This window comes from Alosa alosa, chromosome 24 (genome assembly GCF_017589495.1).
Source record: "Alosa alosa isolate M-15738 ecotype Scorff River chromosome 24, AALO_Geno_1.1, whole genome shotgun sequence".
NCBI lineage: Eukaryota > Metazoa > Chordata > Actinopteri > Clupeiformes > Clupeidae > Alosa > Alosa alosa.
Window position 1 is genome coordinate 26,847,253 of NC_063212.1, and position 22,500 is coordinate 26,869,752.

Genomic DNA, 22,500 nt, shown 5'->3' on the forward strand with positions numbered 1-22,500 from the left:
AGATACATAGATGATCACTAGACAGAACCTAAACTAGATACATATGTGACCACTGGACAAGAACCTAAACTAGATACATGTGTGACCACAGAACCTAAACTAGATACATGTGTGACCACAGAACCTAAACTAGATACATGTGTGACCACAGAACCTAAACTAGATACATATGTGACCACAGAACCTAAACTAGATACATATGTGACCACTGGGCTGGAGATGCTCTGTTTCTGTGAGAATTTCTTTGTTATTGTGTGTGTGCGTGCGTGTGCGTGTGTGTATGTGTGCATGTGTGTGTTTAGTAATGTACCTTGATGTCCAACACAAACTCTGCAGTGTTGTTGCCGTCTGTGGCGATGAACTCCACGTCATCACGCACACTTTCTGAGCCGTCATGGACATACCTGCAACACACCAACACAAGTAGTGCTCACTCACACTCACAGACCAACACAAGTAGTGCTCACTAGTGCTCACAGGCCAACACAGTGCACAGACCAACACAAGTAGTGCTCACTAGTGCTCACACACCAACACAAGTAGTGCTCACTCACACTCACAGACCAACACAAGTAGTGCTCACTAGTGCTCACAGACCAACACAAGTAGTGCTCACTAGTGCTCACAGGCCAACACAAGTAGTGCTCACTAGTGCTCACACACCAACACAGTACACAGACCAACACAAGCAGACTCAACACAAGTACTCAGAGAAGCAGACTCAACACAAGTACTCAGAGAAACGCCATCCTCTCTTATGCACAAACTAGCTGTGGGGCGATCTGCTTCATATAGCTAATCTAAAGCCACTCAACAGAGCCCAGATAACAGACAGTTAACTAGCTATGTGGCACTCTGCTTCATATAGCTAATCTAAGGCCACTCAACAGAGCCCAGATAACATATAGCTAATCTACGGCCACTCTACAGAGCCCAGATAACAGACGGTAAAGTATGGGTTGGGTGGCTGACCTCACTTTGAGCCTCTTGAGGTCGAGCAGGGTGAAGGCCTGCCCTGTCCTGACGGGGGTGCCGTTGAGCTGGATGGCTCCGTGCTGGGGTGGCCTCTTCACCTGCACCCTCAGGCGCTCCTCACTGGAGTCTGGGTCAGACACGCTCAGATGGTCCTCACTGACCCAACACTCACCCCCCTCCTCAACGCGCAATGAATTGGTCAACACCTGCAACACACACACACACGCACACACACACAGACACACAGACACACACACACTCACACACACCTGTTTTTAGGTACTGAGGGATGTAGGTGGAGAGGAGTGTTAGATGTAGTCAGGTGTGTATTACCTGTGGTGGCTTGTTGTAGGTAGTTAAATATTACCTGTGGTGGCTGGTTGTATGTGGGCAGGTGTGTGTATTACCTGTTGTGGCTGGTTGTATGTGGGCAGGTGTGTGTATTATCTGTGGGGGCTGGTTGTAGGTGGACAGGTGTGTGTGTGTATTACCTGTGGTGGCTGATTGTAGGTGGGCAGGTGTGGGTGTATTACCTGTGGTGGCTGGTTGAGGTTGAATGTAGTGAGGTGTATTACCTGTGGTGGTGGGTTATAGGTGGTCTGGTGTGTGTATTAGCTGTTCAGGTGTGTGCGTATTACCTGTGGTGGCTGGTTGTGGGTAGTCAGGTGTGTGTATTATCTGTTCAGGTGTGTGTGTTACCTGTGGCGGCTAGTTGTGGGTAGTCAGGTGTGTGTATTATCTGTTCAGGTGTGTGTATTACCTGTGGCGGCTGGTTGTGGGTAGTCAGGTGTGTGTATTACCTGTGGTGCTGGTTGTGGGTAGTCAGCTGTGTGTATCACCTTTGGCGGCTTGTTGTGGGTAGTCAGCTGTGTGTATCACCTTTGGCGGCTTGTTGTGGGTAGTCAGGTGTGTGTATTACCTGTGGCGGCTGGTTGTCCACGGGCAGCACGGTGACGTTGAAGCAGATGCCGGTGACAGTGGTGCCCTGCTGGTTGGTGACGGAGAGAACAAACTGGACGTGATGCGGGTGCAGCCCGATGTCCAGGATGGGGGGCATGTAGGCCACCTTCAAGAAGTTCACAGCATGCTGCACACACACACACACACACACACACACACACAGTGTGTCTACTATTGCCGTAGAGTGCTTAGAAGTAGATATGTGCGTTTTATAAGTTCTAGTCTGGTATCCTATGCTCGCCTGTAGACCTGGCAGGTTTCCTAGGCGGTCAGGAATAAAGACGGGCGGACACACCTAGACGGGCGGACACACCTAGACGGACGGACACACCTAGACGGACGGACACACCTGGCAGGTTTCGAGACAGTCAGGAATAAAGATGGGCGGACACACCTGAGTGAAGAGCCTGAGGACTGGAGCATCCGGGTCCTTGGTGAACTTTGGGATGCTGTCAACCAGGAACAACCTGCCAGCGTCTTGGCTCCTGTTCAAAGCATAACATAGGACCTGTCATAACATAGGACCATCATAACATAGGACCTGTCATAACATAGGACCATCATAAGATAGGACCTGTCATAACATAGGACCTGTCATAACATAGGACCATCATAACATAGGACCTGTCATAACATAGGACCATCATAACATAGGACCTGTCATAACATAGGACCATCATAACATAGGACCATCATAACATAGGACCTGTCATAACATAGGACCATCATAACATAGGACCTGTCATCACATAGGAACTGTCATCACATAGGACCTGTCATAACATAGGACCATCATAACATAGGACCTGTCATCACATATAACATAGGACCTGTCATCACATAGGACCATCATAACATAGGACCATCATAACATAGGACCTGTCATCACATAGGAACTGTCATCACATAGGACCTGTCATAGCATAGGACCTGTCATAACATAGGACCATCATAACATAGGACTTGTCATCACATAGGACCTGTCATAGCATAGGACCATCATAACATAGGACCTGTCATCACATAGGAACTGTCATCACATAGGACCTGTCATAGCATAGGACCATCATAACATAGGACCATCATAACATAGGACTTGTCATCACATAGGACCTGTCATCACATAGGACCTGTCATAACATAGGACCATCATCAGATAGGACCTGTCATCACATAGGACCATCATCACATGGGACTAGGGCTGGGATAAACGATTATTTTTTAAGGCGAGACACGGCAGGTGAAAACATCGTTTTTTCATGAACTGGTCAATTTCGAGATTTTGGGCTAATTTGCTACCTTAGCATGTATTCTTTCACACTACTACGACAACAAAGCCCAATTTACACATTTAGGTGTTTATTTCATTACATTTTGTCTACTCGCGCCTGTATATTTCTCCTAAATTCATCAAAAGTTAGTCTTCTAACGTTTCATGCTCTACCGCGACCGTGCTACAAAACATAACATGTGTAGTACCGTTGGAAAGCTCTGTTTTTCCTGCATGACGTTGTACTATCCAAATATGGACACTTCCTTTGTAACCACAACCAATCGCGAAAGTTCAAAGGCGAGTCTAGGCTGAGAACGGAATCTCTTGTCTGTGTTCCAAGGCTGTTTTCTCAAATTGAGTTTTTCTCATTTTCCAGTAGATACATCTCAGCCTATGTAGCACCTATGTACAGTGGGCATCGCTTTCAAATGACCACTTCATTCGCGCATTATGCGGCGTGAAGCTGCGTGAAGCTTTAGTACCACTTTCAGCCACTGTGCGTCGCTCTGCCACTGTACATCGCTCTGCCTGCCGTCTCTTACATAATTGTTGCCGAGAGTAATCCCAGCCTACGAATTCAATAACAAAATAAATCATGCATAATTAAACATTACCTCGATTTAGGCTACTTGGGTATGGCGTAACTTGTTAAGCCAGTGGTTATCAAACTTTTATTTCATTCCCCACTTTGATCAAGGGGCATGACTGATGATAGTGGAGATAACGTGTTATCCCGAGGCTTTTGCAAGTCAGCATCTTCGACGGTAGTCTATTAAAAATATAAGTTTTCGATGTCCCAAACGGAGAGCCATAGGCTACTTTATTGTTTTTAACGATCTCTATGCTACTCACAAAAATGTAGGCATGGGGACATGATGAAGTAGGTTATCCAACTGTCGTGTGTTAAATTATTGTGATTACGAGCCAGTGGTTTTCAAACATTATGCGTGGTTCGGACATCTAACTAAATGCAACAGGCTCATATCGTCCTCGCATTCGCAAAATGAGGACCAGTGTTTTGTCAAATTGCATATAGCTATTCGTTTTAACTATTTTTTTTATGATAGTAGCCTATACAAAAAGCACTTCATACTATCTTAATATTGGAAAATGGGGAGGGAAGTGGCGCGATCTGCAGTCAGCCAAATATGAATGTAATTCTGCGGCATGAAGCAGATGTAATTGTTTATCGTACAGAAAAATAAAAATGACATGTCAAGCAGTCAATTGACTACATTGCAGTCAAGAAGTAGGGCAAATTAATTTACGAAACCAAAACGTGGGTCATAGTTGTCTAAGCCTCTATTGCGTAGCCTGTTAAAAACGTCGCCAGATAGTATTAAATCGGCAACAACATTGTTTTCTGCAGAAGCCTACCCAAGGCTACAGATTAATTCTGAACAGTTATTTCTCTACTGGCTCAATTATCACACCACTGTTTTGATTTGCGTAGTTGCGTTAACCCCAACACTGACAATAATGTAGACAGCAAATTTCGATTTCGATTTTCGTGTAGTCAAGCCTTAAATAACAATGATCATCAGTAATATTCCGCCATTAATTTGGGTAAATGGGCAAGCGTGACCACCTTGATTGACTGATTGGCTGATGATTGTAACGCGGGCATGATTCCAAACACCTCCCTTACGATGATGAGTGACAGGTCTCAGAATGCGTGCGCTACACAAGGACGGAAGATGATGAATAACTGGGGCCGTAGGCTATTCACAAAGGCTTTTATCTTACTACTAGGAGTAGGCTACTCCTAAATCGCACTTAAAGATTTTAGATTGTAGTTTTCTCTTAAAAGTTATTCACAAAGCCTTTCAGACAACTCCTAAACTAGGAGTGAGTCTTCGTGGCTATGGATGACGTCATTACTCATGCACGAGCTTGACTGAAGTGACCACCTTGATTGGCTGACGATTGTAACGCGGGAATTCCAAACACCTCTCTTCCGATGATGACTGACAGGTGACAGGTCGGAGAATGCGTGCGCTACACAAGTAGTGCAAAGGACGGAAGATGATTAATAACTGAATAAAAAGGCCTAGCCTAAATGAATAAAGAGTAAGGCAAAACAAATAGCTTAGTAGCCTAATGAAACATAGGCCTATATGGATTGATGCAGTAGCCTACCTTTGCAACATTCTTAAATTAATCTGTCACCATATCCCTAGGCTACGTTTGCAAAGAGAACATTTTAATTTGATTCACAATGAAACGTTACATTTCATTTACATGTCAACAATGAGTAGTTTGTGTTGTTGTTGGTGGCGTTATTGCATCCCTTTTATGAATGCAAAATTGTTCCCTCGCGATTGGAAGCTCCTGTTGCGCATAGGCTATTTCAAAACATCGCAACGTAAAATGCCACAAAAAAACTGTTTATGAATAGGTCTTAGTGAGTTAGGAGTCCTCTCGACTTAAGCTGTCCCAGACTTAGGTGCTAATTTTAGGTCTAAAATGCTTCGTGAATTACTTTTGTGAAAAAATCCTAAAGTCCTAAAAGTTAGGAGGACACGCCCATTATTTTTTAGGAGTTGCTCCTAAATTCGCCAGTTAGGAGCTACTTTTAGCCTTAAAATTTTTTGTGAATATGGCCCCTGAATAAAAAAGGCCTAGCCTAAATGAATCAAGGCAAAACAAATAGCCTAGTAGCCCAATGAAACATAATGGATTGATGTAGTATCTTGTAACATTATTAAATTATTCTGTTACTATGCCTACGTTTGCAAAAGAGAACATTTTAATTTGATTCACAATAATGTTACATTTAATTTACATGTTGACAATGATTAGCCTAGTTTTGGTTGTTGTTGGCGGCGTTATTGCATGTTAGTTATACAATGCAAAATTGCTTCCTCGCGATTGGAAGCTCCTGTAGCTGCATAGGATTTCAAAACCGCAGGTTTGTGAATAGGTCTGTGAGTAAAGAGTCCTCTTGACTTCTTTTAAGCTGTCAGAGGTGGGAAGGTGTGATTTTTTGGGGGAAGGGCCGATTAACTGGGCACAATTGTCTGATGGCCCCCCCAGCCAACGTGAATCGGGTGGTTAGTTAATAGGCCTATCGTGAAGATTTTTCCTGCCATCTAAGGCACGAGCGCATTCAGAGGCCAAGCCTCACCAAGTAGCTCGTTTGTTTACAACTAACATTCCATTTAATTAAACTGCTTTATAGGCTATGCCGAAATAGTTTTCAACATTTTGAATATTAGTGTCGGGTGAATTGAAATGTTCTCAAAGTAGCCTTATGGCTGAAAGCTGCTTGGGACACCCCCCCCCCCCCCCTCAAGCAATATAACCATACAAACGCGCTTCCTGCACTCATTGTTTCAAAAGGAGTAATTTTGGCTTTGTCAGAACTGAAGAGCTGTGGACGGCACGGCACGGTATGCCCAATGAAAATAAATTAACGCAACGCAACACAACACAACACAGACCCCGCTTCTCTCTCGTCAGTCACTGACATGAACGAAACACAGAACCCGCTTCTCTCACGGCAGTCACTGACAGTAACCTAGAATAAATGCATGGGGAAAAACACTTCCCCATGACAAAGACATCGTAAAACACTGAAAGTTAATATTTTGTCACTAGCAACATTCATCTGTCCTTTGTCAAATGTATTATGTTCCAAGTACCCTATGCGTAATTCTGCTTCATAAAGTTGAACAAATACATTTGCTTATTTCACAGAAAAATATAAATAGCCAGTCTACAGTGCAGAGTTGGTAAGTTATGGTAGGCCAACTTGCAGTGAACATACAAAGAGGGGAAATTATTTCTCTTGCAGCTGAGTAGCCTCAGGTGCGCACGTAGACATAAGGCCGAACATGCAAGCGCCAATGAATCGTGCTCTCACGACAATCGCGCCGTTAAACTTAAATAGGTTTATCACTCTAAGTTCGCCTTCAAGCAAGGAAAACGATGATTTGAAGACATCTGTTTCGTTGGAAGGGCAAGGGGTAGCAACAGGGCAACACAGAGACAGGCCCGATGGCAGGGCTGTTATGAGAGTATTAAAATATGGGAGATTCTACTGGAAAACATTAAAACGGCAAGACAGCGGGGAAAGTTAAAATACGTGATAAACACGGAAAAAGTTGGCATGCATTGTTTCGGTCCCCGTGCACAGGGATTATTATGACCGCCGCGCAGCGAAGCGGCGGTCATATAGGTTTAGTCAGATTTTTTTTCCTTTTTTTCTTTTTCGCATGCCCAAATTTCCGTCAATGATTCCCGGGACACTGAAAGACCGGGGTACACGAAACTTGGTGGGCATGTAACCCCACATGGATAGCATGGAACCATCGTTTTTCGTTTTGATCTGTAGCCCCCCCGCTGGACTGGACCCCCGAAAGGAGGGTAGGGCAGACACAGTTTTCTGTGAATATCTCGAAAACTGTAGGGTTTAGGAGGACCATTTTTTTTTTGTATTTTGATCTCAAGGGGCCATGTCAACCCATTCCATAACCACTCATTTCATGTATAGCGCCACCTAGTTAAACACAAAAAAGTAAAAATGAGGTGTTGTAATTGAAGGTATCTGTGACCTAACATAGTCAAAACTGCACGAAATTGGAATTGTAGGATCATTATGACACCCTCTGTATGCACGCCAAGTTTTGTGGAATTCCGTTCATGGGGGGCCACACAATAAATTAATTTATGTTACTATACACCAACTGGCCTGTAGGTGGCCGGAGACAGTTTTCTGTGAATATCTCGATAACCGTAGGGGCCTAGGAGGTCCACCTTTTATGTATGTTGGTCTTAAGGGGCATGTCAACCCATCCCATTACCACTTATTTCATGTATAGCGCCACCTAGTTAAAAATTAAAAAGCAAAAAAATTAGGTGTTTTCATCACAATATCTCTGGCTGACAGGTCAAAACTGCACGAAATTAAAAGTGTAGGATCATTATGACACCTCCGAATGCATGCCAAGTTTTGTGTACTTTCGTTCATGGGGGCCTTACAATAAAATAATTTATGTGTACATTTAGTGGCATACACCAACAAGGATTCCGGGACACTGAAAGACCGGGGTACACAAACTTGGTGGGCATGTACCCCCACATGGATAGCATGGAACCGTCATTCTTCGTTTTTGATCTGTAGCCCCCGCTGGACTGGACCCCTAAAGGAGGGTGGGGCGACACAGTTCTCTGTGAATATCTTGAGAACTGTAGGGCTTAGGATGACCAATTTTTTCCGTATGTTTGCCTCCAGGGGTCATGTTAACCCATTCCATGTGCACACATGTGCATAAACAGATACACACGCACACACATACATTTACAGTAATCATACATATGACACATACTCACACAGTAGACATATATGCGCATGCATGCACATGCACAAACACACATACGCAGGCAAACACAAGCACGCACATACACACACACACACACACCCACACACATAAACATAAATTTGTACACGCACACATAATTCAAGAATTTTTCCCGTCATCTACTCCCTGAATTTTTGGTCGTTGATACCCGGGACAACGAACCACCGGGGTACATGAAATTTGGTGGGTATGTAGACCCACTAGACTTTTACGGAAAAATTTCATTTCGTCCCCGGGGAATGGAAGATTTACCAACGTTACACCGGTCTGATACAGTTTTGCCTATACATGCGTGAGACTGAGACGCTTGTTTATTTTGTTTTAAGTGCGTGTAGGGTGTGAGAGGGGAATCGATGTGCTTTGATTACAGCTTGGTAGGTGTAGTCTTGTGAAATTAAAAAGCACGTGTGTGTGAAGTATCCAAACAATGACACCTTCATTTCATTATGGCTGCTTTAGCAACACACCTTAAGCTACTGTAGTGGGTCCCATCTAGAAGTGGCTACTTCATTCGCGCTTTCCTTGACTCATGGAGCTGCTTGAATGTTATTACAATTTTTCGCCACGATATGGCAGTTTAAGTCCGCTTGATACTGTAAAGGCGTAAGCCATTGGTTTCAAAGGAGATTTTATTTGTGTCGCCAGCATAGCCTATTGACAATTTATGTTGTAAATAGGCCTACCTTATAATCCTACCTGTAGCTTAGGGAAGCTAACAGCTTTCTATTAGGATCTAGTTTGTTAGTTACCGTTTTGTCATAACTCCCTGATGCATTTTTGCATTTAGAATAGCCAGAGCGTGTATATCTCAATCGGAAAATTAAACAATATCGGGTGCCTATGGACTAGGCTGGGTGAACCCAATAACGTTTCAGACTACTGTTACTTAATTTGTGCATTGACAATAAAGTATTACATGAACTAAAGATGACTAAAATCTTATGTAGAAGAAGAAACATTCACAAAAAATCCATCCATCCAAAAATGACTTTGTTTTTGATAGCTGTTGAAAACGGCATGGAACTGACAGAGATGTTTTTGTTTATAAATACACCAAAATAAATAAATAAATAACATTATGCTGATACCTTTTGCTTTTCCCAAATACAATGTAGCCTACAGGTGTAAGTGACCTTTCATCAATCCAGTTGCAATGGATGAACTGTGATGAACTGCCCTACTTGTTTAGAGATTTTAAAGGTTTTATAACAATGCTACATCTTCTTTGGCTATTCTACAATCTATTCACCTTTTCAGCACCAGTAGGCTACTTTCTGTGCAGCAGCACACACACTCAGGCATGCCAAACAAGCATACACAAAAGTTTTAAGAGTGGGGATGGAGTAAAATATGGAGACAAATTGAAGTGTGATTTATTTTTTTCATGAACGGATGTACAGGACTGAGCGGCGGTCATACATTTTTGTACCGCTATGCGGTACATCTAGTTTGTCATACTATTAATCACATATGATTATTTGTGAAATTGTGCAAACAGGCGCAACACATTTGAAAAGGAAGGACTGGTAGCATGCAAGCTCACGGGAAAGACTGATTTAAGAACGTTATCACAAAGTGTGTGGCTGTGGCGCTGGGCGGAAGACAATTGGCAGGGGAGGGTCATGTCTTTTTAACAATTCTGTCGGAGGGTCATTGAACAATTTCTAGCAGGCAAGAGAGGGTCATGCAACTTCCAACTGAAGCACTCAAAATTCCTCCGGTGGCCCCTTCAATAAATAACGATCAGTCCCTAGATTGCTGCTGGGCTATATGTCTTGGTTCTGTTAACAACTTATTGTCAAACGATAGCCTATCTCGCGGTTGCATCCTTTACAAAACAAACATGCAATGTGAACGTCTGGGATTGGGAGAGCACTAAATGCTCTACTGAATAAGCACAAAGTCAAACCTTTAAATGAAAAACACTCTTTAATAATCCAAAAAATAAACCGCTAATGAAGTAAACTTGTGACCATCAAAAATCGTTTATCGTTTCGAACTCCGTGATACCAGGACGTAACAGGAAGGCATTTGGCTGAGCAACGGAGGTTAATATGCTCCATGTTTTGTCCAAATGATGACTGTCTATCATCGTTGCACTCGGAGAAAACCGGAATGTTTCATTCGTCCCCGGTTGTACCTACTCAAAATGCAGATAGAACCTTATTATTCTAAGGTAGCGAAATAGCGTTCAGCATGATTCATGCCCAATTAATTAAAGTGTTAGCCTTTGTAGTTTGGTTTCGCGGATAGCCTATGATAAACGGCTTATGGCCAAATATGTGAAAAACGTTAAAATAGGCTTATAAACCCGAAAAAGTTGACAGTGATTTTTTTCATAATCACTTTGGAGGGTCATAGAAAAATGTATTGCTGGCGAGGGAGGGTCACGTCTTTTTGGACTAATGCTCCCCAAACTCCTCCGGTAGCCCCTTAAATAAATAACGAACAGTCCCTAATGAAGTAAACTTTGTGACCATCAAAATCGTTTATCGCCTGTAGGCCTAACTCCGTGATAACAGGACGTAACAGGAAGGCATTTGGCTGAGCAACGGAGGTTAATACTCTATATTTTGTCCAAATGATGTCTGTCTATCATCGTTGCACTCGGAGAAAACCAGAATGTTTAATTTGTCCTGCGTCTCTACGGCTGCAAACGGGATTCACTCGCAGTTAACCAAATATTTCTTTATTAGGGCAGGCATATTTCTGGCTAATATATTATTTCTAAACCAGTCTGCTAAAGTCTGTAGTGAAGTCTGTGTAGGGTTTTCCAGGCTCCATTTCTTTTTACGAGACACCCTGCTCACTTGAGCCATCTACCGGTTGTTTGGGTTGTTGCAGCGTCTCACTGGAAAAATACAAATTAAAGTCGCGTGATACCGCGTGATCCCACGCGCGGACCGCGAGTGAAGCTGGCCAATTCGAAGCACTGCCCACTGTACACCAAACTTTCCAGATATACACTTAGCAGTGCTCTGAAGATATTTACAGAGGGATTTGTTAATAAATCATTCCTGGCCTGATTTATGTGACATTTTATTCAAAAATATATGGCAAAAATCGATTTTTTAAGGCTATGGACAGTATATTCTGATTTCCTAGGTAATGAAAGCAGATATCCTGAAATCCCTCTGTAAATTTATTTTTATCTTGTATGCAAACAAAATGAAAAAAGAATTTTGCACCTGGCTTCATCATATGTTCAGATCTATCTACCGAAAATATATGCGAATGTGCGCATATTTAATGAGAGAATGCCTAATTTGCATAATTAGACATTCCAATTTCAAAAACTTGTAATACATTTTTTGTTCATATTTGTGTAAGTAATCAACTGAGGAAGTTTCATGGTGATGTCTATTATTTTAAAATTTTACCCTATTCACCTGTAGTGTCTCGCCTTAAACAATTAATCTAGCGATTATTTTTTCGATGCATCGATTAATCTAACGATTCATTTTTTCAGTCCGATCGATTTCGATTTCGATTCGATTATCGATTATCTCCCCATTAATTCACTAATAGCAACTTATACATGTTTATTTACAACATTTTAAAACATTGCAATATATGTTTATTGCTCTTAAGATTCCAAAATAAAAGACTATACAAGTGCAAAGTAATGCATTCTTAGTCAGAGCTAGCATTCAATAAAGTTCAGTAGTGTATGTCTAATTGAGTGCCTGTCATTTTAAGACGTTTGTGTGGGAATCCTTGCAATTAACATTAACACAGTTAAAAGGCTGCTGATGTGTGGATGCAATTCATAACGTAGTTAGTTCAAATAACGGTTCGTACTTCTCCTTTGGACAAGCACTTTTGAGTCTTGGAAAACACTTTTTTTACTACCCAACGTATAGTAAAAAGAAAAGACAAATTTAAAACTAGAAACCTAACAAATATTCTTTCCATACCTCAGCATATTCCTCAAAAGCCAGAGGCATTTTCAGCTAACATGGGTTTACTAAATATAGGTGCACTTACTACCAAAACCTTTGCAATCAATGATTTTATTAGTGAAAAAAAAAATTGGATTTTCTGTTTCTTGTTGAAACCTGGCTGACTTCAGACAGCTTAAGCTGTTCTTGTTGAGACTTGTCCCCAAATTATAATTTCTTCCACTCAATTAGACAAGGCAAACGAGGTGGTGGAATTGCCTCCATTCTCTCAAACAAATATAGTTGCACACGAGTCAACTTTGGCGAATTCGCTTCCTTTGAGTATATTGCCCTCACTCTGAAGGCTGACCCAGCTGTACTTCTATTAACCTTATACGCCCTCCTAAACTATGGACTGGCTTTCTCGACCAGTTTTCTGAACTTATGTCGCTCATCATCACTAGCTATGATGGGATAATTGTAAATGGCGACTTCAATATTCATGTCAATAAGACAACTGATGCTAAAGCCAGTAAGTTCCTTAATGTGTTGGACAGTTTAGAGCTAAAGCAGCATGTTACAGGACCCACCCACAACCTTGGCAACACCCTCGATCTAGTCATTTCCAGAGGGATAGAAGTCACAGACTTATCAGTAAATGATATAAATATGTCTGATCATCATTGTGTATCTTTTAATATTGTACTACATACTCAAAAATTCATCCCGAAATTGCAATCAAATCGCGACTCTTGGACATTAGAGCAGAACATCAGTTCATAGCTCTTATAGACTCCATAAATTTAGATATTTTACATCATCCCATTGATCAAATGGTAGAGGCTCTCAATCGTGAATTAGGCTCTGCTTGACAGAGTGGCACCCTTAAAGACTAAAAAAAGGCCCTGTAGCAAACTGACACCTTGGATGAACGAAAATATCCATGATCTAAAAAGATCATGTAGGAAAGCTGAGAGAACATGGAAAAACTAAGTTACAGGTTCACCGTGCCATTCTAAAAAAAAAAATTGCAAATTATAATAGAGCTATTCGAATGAGAGGAGGAACCACTTCTCTAAGGTAATTGCTGAAAACAGTGGAAACTCTAGGGTGTTGTTCTCTACCATTGATAGGCTATTGCATCAAACACCTTTTGATACACTCAGTCAGGCATCTCTCTAAGATGCGAAAGAATTTGCAGACTTCTTCAAAATCAAATTCATTTCTATAAGGGGAGGCTATTGGTAACACAAGTAATATGTTTGATAGTACACCCAAAACAGCCCCCCAAAATTAAGGTCCTTTAGCACTATTACTCAATCTGAGCTTGGTAAAATTATAACTCAAACCCGCTCCTCAACATGTGTTTTAGATCCAATCCCTACTGATGGCTTAGCTCCCTTTTTCTCAAGGTAATAAATACCTCATTAGAAACAGGTATATTTCCAACTGCTTTTAAAACCGCTGTTGTGAAACCTTTACTTAAAAAAGTCAAATCTTGACCATACCAATCTGAGCAACTACAGGCCTATATCAAATCTATCGTTTTTTGAGCAAAGTACTTGAAAAAAAGTTGTTTGTAATCAGTTAAATACCTTCCTCAACGAAAACAGTATCCTTGAAAAATTCCAATCAGGTTTTAGATCAAATCACAGCACAGAAACGGCTCTAGTAAAATAGTCAATGATCTCAGACTAGCTACCGACTCAAACAAAGTCTCAATCCTTATTCTTCTGGATTTGAGTGCGGCATTTGACACCATTGATCATAGCATCCTAATTCACCGCCTTATGAAGTGGGTGGGTCTCTCTGATAATGCTCTAAACTGGTTTCAAACCTACATTACTGGCAGAGATTTTTATATCAGTCTAGGAGATCATGTATCTGAAAACATGACTTGCCTTTTGGTGTGGCCCAGGGGAGCTGCCTTGGTCCCCTGCTATTTTCTCTATATATGCTTCCATTGGGAAACGTCATAAATCAGCATAATGTAAACTTCCACAGCTACGCAGATGATACCCAATTGTATCTTTCTGTGGAGCCAACTAACAGATGGCCTTTGCTCCCTCACTGCATGCCTAACCTCCATTAATCAGTGGATGAGCAAAAACTTTTGAAACTAAATGATGACAAAACAGAGGTACTTCTGGTTGGACCAAAACTAAAGCGAGATATTATTCTTAGTAATCTGGGAACTTGGCACACCAGGTCAAACCAAAAGTAACAAGCCTCGGTGTCATCTTAGATGCAGAGTTAAGTTTTAAGCCCCATATCAGTAAAGTTACTCAGACAGCCTATTTCCACTTGAGAAACATTGCCAAAGTCGCCCTTTTTAACTCAACAAGATGCAGAAAAACTAATTCGCCTTTATCACTAGCAGGTTAGACTACTGCAATGCACTTTTCACTGGTCTTCCCAAAAACATCTAAAGAAATTGGCACTTATACAGAACTCTGCGGCTAGACTTTTAACTAAGACTAAGAAGAGAGAACACATCACCCCTGTGTTGGCTGAACTGCACTGGCTCCCTATTTCCTATAGAATTGATTTTTAAGGTTATGTTAATTACTTACAAAGCTCTGAATGGCATAGCACCTTCATATATCTCTGAGCTTTTAATATCTTATCAACCACAAAGGAAACTTAGATCATCCAATTCTAATCTTTTAATCGTACCCAAAGTGCTCCACAAACAAAGTGGAGAAGCTGCGTTTATCCATTATGCCCCAAACTATGGAACACCCTGCCTCTGTACATCAAGCAGGCGAGTTCAGTAAATATTTAAAAAAGATCTGAAAACATACCTGTACAGGAAAGCTTTTAGTTAACTCATCTTATCCTGTAGACTACATTTTCAGATTATTCTACATCTGCTACTATTGGAGGGCGCAGCCAGCCAGAAGCAGATGGGCTCCCCCTATTAAGTCAGGTTCTGCTCAAGGTTTCTTCCTGGAATATGGGAGTTTTTCCTTGCCACAGTTGCCATATGGCGTGCTTGTGGGGGGTAAGAGGGTTAAGGCTGCCAGTCTTATGGCGTCATTTTCTATATTTTTTGATATGTTGCTGAGTATATCATAAACAGCAAAGAAAAGTGATTGATAATGACTGACTGACTATTATTGTGTTACATGCTTCAAATGTAAAGCACTTTGAGCTGCATTCTGTGTCTGAAAGGTGCTATACAAATAAAGCTTTATTATTATTATTATTATTATTATTACTTTTCCATTTACATCGGGATTTTGCAAACATTCAGAGTCAATAAAATGAGCCCTGCATGAGTAACGAATACAAGCAGCTGCAAGTAAGCATGCTAAACTTGACATCCAAACAGTATTCTAACGTTAGCTTTGAAATACTGCTTGATTGCATACTGTAACTTAACTTAGTTTAGTCTCCTCAATGTACTATGTTGTGATAAGACTTTAGCAAACTTTACTTTAACTTTAATGCAGCAGTTTTGAACAAATTTGTGCAGCATGGTCACGATGCTAAGCGGATTTAATAGCAATTTAGCCCACTGTGTTCTATGCAGTGCTTCTATGTGGCAACAACAATCCTTCAACAATCGTGAATAATTAGTTAAATGCACATGCAGAGGAGGAGCAGCGGGCTCGTTACGAGAGAGAGCGGGCGGGGCGAGGAAAGGCTGTGTGAGTAAAAAGTGCAGCTCAATGAAATTATTTTATCTTATCTTTAATTTAAATAGTAGGCCTACAACGAGTGTGGTGATCATGTAAGTGAGATTATCGTACCCATAGCTAATGGTGTAGAATGGGTATTATTGTAACCATGGATACTAGTGTAGAAGGGGATATTATCGTAACCATAGTTACTGGTGTAGAAGGGGATATTATCGTAACCATGGTTACTAGTGTAGAAGGGGATATTATCATACCCATATTTACTGGTGTAGAAGGGGATATTATTGTAACCATGGTTACTGGTGTAGAAAGGGATATTATCGTAACCATGGTTACTAGTGTAGAAGGGGAGATTATTGTACCCATAGTTACTGGTGTAGAAGGGGATATTATCGTAACCATGGTTACTGGTGTAGAAGGGGATATTATCATACCCATAGTTACTGGTGAAGAAGGGGAGTGTGGTGACCGTGTAGGTGAGCTCAAGGTCAGGGGACTCTTGGTCGATAAAGTGGAGCTCCTTCTTCGTCAGGTGGATCACCTCCGTCTCCTTGACGACCAGGTGTCGTACTACACCTGGTGCCTCTTTAGGAGGCTGGTCAGGTACAGGGTTTATGACGATCACCACAACCTGCACGACATGACACACACAGAAAAGTCAAAGTCAAAGTCTGCTTTATTGTCAATTTCTTCACATGCCAAGACATACAAAGAGATCGAAATTACGTTTCTCACTATCCCACGGTGGAGACAAGACATATTCTACCAATTTAAGTCCACAGACAAACATAACATTCAAGTAAACAATAAAAAAGTAAATAAGGTTAAACAGGGTTAAGAGGGGTTTCTGTGTGTGTGTGAGGGTTGATAACAGCAACTGTGTGCGTGTGTGTGTGTGTGTGTGTGTGTGTGTGTGTGTGTGTGTGTGAGGGTTGATTAAAATCACGACAACCTGCAAGACACAACAAACATAGAACAGGGTTTAGAGGGATGTGTGTGTGTGTGTGTTTGTGTTTGAGGGATGATGACGATCACAACAACCTATAGTACAAACACAGAACAAGGTTGGGGTGTGTGTGTGTGAGAGAGAGATTGGGCGAATGAGTGTGCATGTGTGTGTGTTCTAACCTGAGGCTCTGAGAGATTTGGTGGGTCATGGAAGTCTGAAAGCACCACTTCAAAGGAGTCATCGAACACCTCGTTGCCTAGGTGACGGTAGTAGATGACTGAGTGAAAAAGATCCTTCTGGAGAAAGCGAGACACAGGATATCCTGGAAGACAGAGAGAGAAAGAGAGAGACTTGAGAAATTGCACAAACTTTGCACCACCAACAGCACAGTTAGAACTAGTAAGATCCTGCTAGCATAATAACTGACCCTGCTAGCATGATAACTGATCTGCCTAGCACGCTCCCTGACCTTGCTAGCATGCTAACTGTCCCTGCTAGGATGCTAACTGATCCACCTAACACACTCCCTGACCTTGCTAGCATGCTAACAGGGTCAGTTAGCATGCTAGCAAGGTTAGGGAGTGTGCTAGGTGGATCAGTGACCCTGTTAACATGCTAACTGACCCTGTTAGCATGCTAACTGACCTTGCTAGGATGCTAACTGACCTTGCTAGCATTCTAACTGACCTTGCTAGGATGCTAACTGACCTTGCTAGCATTCTAACTGACCTTGCTAGGATGCTAACTGACCTTGCTAGCATGCTAACTGACCTTGCTAGCATGCTAACTGACCTTGCTAGCATACTAACTGACCTTGCTACCATGCTAACTGACCTTGCTAGCATACTAACTGATCTTGCTAGCATGCTAACTGACCTGTGACACCAGGCCCCGGCATCTTCATGATCTCTCCGGCGCGGGGTGGCCGTGTGACGTTGTAGAGGATGTAGTCGTCGCTGGAGTCGGTGTCGGCGGCCTGCAGGACAGAGCCCCGCAGCAGCGCGGTTTGACCCTCGGCCAGCTCCAGCACCGTGTTGGTGATGAGGAACGGCGGGCTGTCGTCCTTGGGCAGGACGCTGATGGGGAACTTGTGCCGTGTGTGGTGGATGCCGTCCGTGATGCGGAACACCACATAGTCCTTGGTGGTGTCGCTATCGTCATGGTGATAGCGCACCACGCCAGCCTTGATGTCACTGATGGTGAACATGAAGCCTTTGCCCCCTGAGAGAGAGAGGGAGAAACAGGCATGACTTCAGCACCTTCATAACCACACACACACACACACACACACACACACACACACACACACTACCTCTGACAGTCAGCCTGCCGTGCTGCAGTCCGTCCACGGTGATGAGACGCACGGCTTTGGGGTTGTCATTGTCCATGATCTGCAGCTGCTCCCACGTGATTGGGCGAGACTGTCCCTCTAGCAGACTGAGGCCTGTCACAAACCAAACAATCATGTTCTTTACAGAGACACGTTTTAGTGCAGCGCCTTGTGACGGCCCACAAACCACCCCACAAACACCCCACAAACACCCCCACCCCCCAAACACCCCACAAACACCCCCACCCCACAAACATCCCACTAACACCCCACAAACACCCCACAAACTACCCCAACCCCACAAAACACCCCACAAACCACCCCCACCCCACAAACACCCCACATGACAAACCACCCCACAAACAGCCCCACAAACACTGCACAAACAGGTCTGGTTTTATTATATTATATTATTTGCTCACAGTTTTTCACAGTGTGTGTGTGTGTGTGTGTGTGTGTGTGTGTGTGTGCGTGCATGTGTGTGCATGCGTGTGTGTGGTGTGGTGTGTGTGGTGTGTTTGTGTGTGTGTGTGTTGTGTGGGGCTGTGGCTGGTCCAGCAGTAAGAAGGGAAAGTTGCTCTTTATGGCTGTACGTAAAACTAGCCCCCCAGGCATCACTAAGTTACATCAACATGGCATTAAATGTGTGTGTGTGACTGTCTATGTGTGTGTGTGTGTGAGTGTTTGTGTGTGTGTGTGCGTGTGTGTGTGATGTGAGTACCAGCTACCCAGGTTTAATTGAGTTATAGCATCAACATGGCGTGTGTGTGTGTGTGTGTAAGTGCGTGCGTGTGCGTGCATGCGTGTGTGTGGTGTGTGCGGTGTGTTTGTGTGTGTGTGTGTGTTGTGTGGGGCTGTGGCTGGTCCAGCAGTAAGAAGGGAAAGTTGCTCTTTATGGCTGTACGTAAAACTAGCCCCCCAGGCATCACTAAGTTACATCAACATGGCATTAAATGTGTGTGTGTGTGTGTGTGTGACTGTTTATGTGTGTGTTTGTGTGTGTGTGTGTGTGTGTGATGTGAGTACCCCGCCCCCTCCGCCACCCAGGTTTAATTGAGTTATAGCATCAACATGGCTTGTGTGTGTGTGTGTGTGTTTGTGTGTGTGTGTGTGTGTGTATGTGTGTGTGTGTGTGTGTGTGTGAGTGTGAGTGTGTGTGTTTGTTATATATCTTCGTATGAGTGTCTCTACCCCCCCCCCATAGCTATAGCATCCACATGGTATTAATGACCCTTGGACAGGGAGGCCACTCCCTCGCTAATTAAACCAATCAGCAGATGGCAGCCCTTTAGTAAATGAAGCTACAAATTATTAGCAGATGGCTGCACTTCACTTTATAAATGGAACATTATGGTTTCCAGCCAAACAACACTAAAGGTTATTGATAACAGCACAGAACAGACACACACACACACACACACACTAACACACAAACACACAAACACACAAATACACTAACAGACACACACACACATTAACACACTAACACACAAACAAACACACAAACACACTAACACACAAACACACAAACACACTAAGACACAAACAAACACACAAACAAACACAGATACACACTCACACACAAACACACTAACACACAAACACACAAATACACTAACAAACACACTAACACACAAACAAACACACAAACAAACACAGAAACACACTAAGACACAAACATCACTTAGAGCAAAAACACAAACACAACGCAGAACAACCACAAACACACAAAACAAACAAGGCAGACAGACAGACAGACACACACACACACACACACACACAGACACAGACAGTAAGACAGACAGACGTACCCATGTTCCAGGAGACTCTGGGAGCGTTGGTGTCAGCGGTGCGCACAGACACGTGGACAGTCATGGGGACGCTCTTCTCAAAGTAGGAGTCGTGGGCCTCAAACTCCACCTGGGACACACACACACAATTACACATTTATATACAGTGATGGGCCTCAAACTCAACCTGGGACACATACACAATTACATATTTATACTGTATACAGTGATAAACTCAACCTGGGACACATACACAATTACACATTTATATACAGTGATGGGGACGCTCTTCTCAAAGTAGGAGTCGTGGGCCTCAAACTCCACCTGGGACACATACACACATATACAGTATACATTGCAACTGAAACATTTTCAGACCCTTTCAAATTTTCCACATTGTGTTGTTTCAAAATCATCTTAAAATTGATTAAATTCATTGTTTCTCAATCTACACACAATACTCAAATACTCCACAAACAAGCAGGTGTTTGGAGTGTTTTGTAAAACAAATTGAAGACAGGTTGATTTTAAAGAGTGTGGCCATGTAGCTGCCTGGCTACTCTAGCTGTTGGCTGAAGCAACTCAAGCTAGGTAGTAGAGATTTTTGGGGGTTTGAGTTTTGTGTTCATGTTGATTTTAATCGAATTTGCTATATTGCCCACCCATTCGTAGTAGGCTAGAGACATTAATGCAAAACAATATGAAGGGTCATGAAAAAGGAAGTTATAGCATGTATAGATGGCCATTATAATGACCAAGATAACTACTGTAGCTTATCTCAGATAAACTAGCCGAACAACACAGGTGACCACTTCTGCATAATTTCATGGAGTGCTGAAATGTACACTATGTTTGACCATTTCTAAACTGTGAAACTCAACAAATATGCTTTGTGGTTGTGAATTTATTGCAGTATAATCATAACTACTATTCCACCTGTGAACACGGTTAGAATTCTGAAGTGCAAAATAGTTTAGGCTACAGCACAAATATTTCCATCCATAGATATAACTAAGCATGTCTAACCTCTAAATTTCTTTTCAAAGTGCCCCAGATATTTTACGACAGTCTGCCGTTTCCTCTCTCCTTGTTCCTACGACATCGGCTTACTCGCTTTCTGCTTCTTTTTGCTGGCTCTGTCTGAGAAACTCCATTGCTCCTTGTTGTAGCCGATGCCTGGTGTGTGTGGGTGTAGTGGCGTAAAGCACTCTGTCCCATCGCTACCTTGTTGTAGCCGATGCCTGGTGTGTGTGGGTGTGTGTGTAGTGTCGTCTCTGTCCCATCGTGAGGCTAGCCGGACCAAAGGTACTATGCTGCAATTCTGCTCACAGACACTAGGGGGCCTGGCATGTACTGTATGTGTGTAGTGCAGTAAAGCATACATCACGAGGCTGCGAGACTTTCTGTGTCTGAGGCCTCATAGTTCCTTGGCTGTGTGTGTGTGTGTGTGTGTGTACCTCATAATTCCTGCTCTCTCTGTGTGTGTGTGTGTGTGTGTGTGTGTGTATTGTGTGCCTCATAGTTCCTGCGCTGTGTGTGTGTGTGTGTGTGTGTACCTCATAGTTCCTGTGCTGTGTGTGTGTGTGTGTGTATGTGTGTGTGTACCTCTTAGTTTCTGTGCTGTGTGTGTGTGTGTGTGTGTGTGTGTACCTCATAGTTCCTGTGCTGTGTGTGTGTGTGTGTGTACCTCATAGTTCCTGCGCTGTGTGTGTGTGTGTGTGTGTGTACCTCATAGTTCCTGTGCTGTGTGTGTGTGTGTGTGTATGTGTATTGTGTACCCCTTTAGTTTCTATTGTTGTTGCGGTATTATTGTGTGTGTATTATTGTGTACCCTTGTTCTGTTTCCTGTGCTGTGTGTGTGTGTGTGTACCTCATAGTTCCTGCGGTGTGTGTGTGTGTGTGTGTGTGTGTGTACCTCATAGTTCCTGCTGTGTGTGTGTGTGTGTGTGTGTGTGTGTGTACCTCATAGTTCCTGCACTGTGTGTGTGTGTGTAGGTGTGTGTACCTCATAGTTCCTGCGCTGTGTGTATTATTGTCTTGGCGATGTTGATAGTGATGTGTGTACCTCCATAGTTCCTGCGGCTGTGTGTGTGTGTGTTGTTTATTATTATTATTATTGTGTGTACCTCATAGTTCCTGCGCTGTGTGTGTGTGTGTGTGTACCTCATAGTTCCTGCGCTGTGTGTGTGTGTGTGTGTTGTGTGTACCTCATAGTTCCTGCGCTGTGTGTGTACCTCATAGTTCCTGCGCTGTGTGTGTGCGCGTGTGTGTGTGTGTACCTCATAGTTCCTGCGCTGTGTGTGTGTGTTGTGTGTGTGTGTGTGTGTGTGTGTAC

General features: G+C 42.8%; 1 protein-coding gene across 1 annotated transcript in view; it reads right to left on the minus strand.

Annotated features, from left to right (window-relative positions):
- Positions 1 to 22,500, minus strand: part of frem1a (Fras1 related extracellular matrix 1a) — a 77,379-nt gene that overhangs the window by 38,270 nt on the left and 16,609 nt on the right. Inside the window, 9 exon segments of the mRNA XM_048236088.1 lie at positions 311 to 404; positions 973 to 1,181; positions 1,895 to 2,062; positions 2,330 to 2,420; positions 16,531 to 16,727; positions 17,225 to 17,367; positions 17,922 to 18,266; positions 18,358 to 18,489; positions 20,187 to 20,295. Coding sequence (XP_048092045.1) covers positions 311 to 404; positions 973 to 1,181; positions 1,895 to 2,062; positions 2,330 to 2,420; positions 16,531 to 16,727; positions 17,225 to 17,367; positions 17,922 to 18,266; positions 18,358 to 18,489; positions 20,187 to 20,295 — 1,488 coding nt within the window.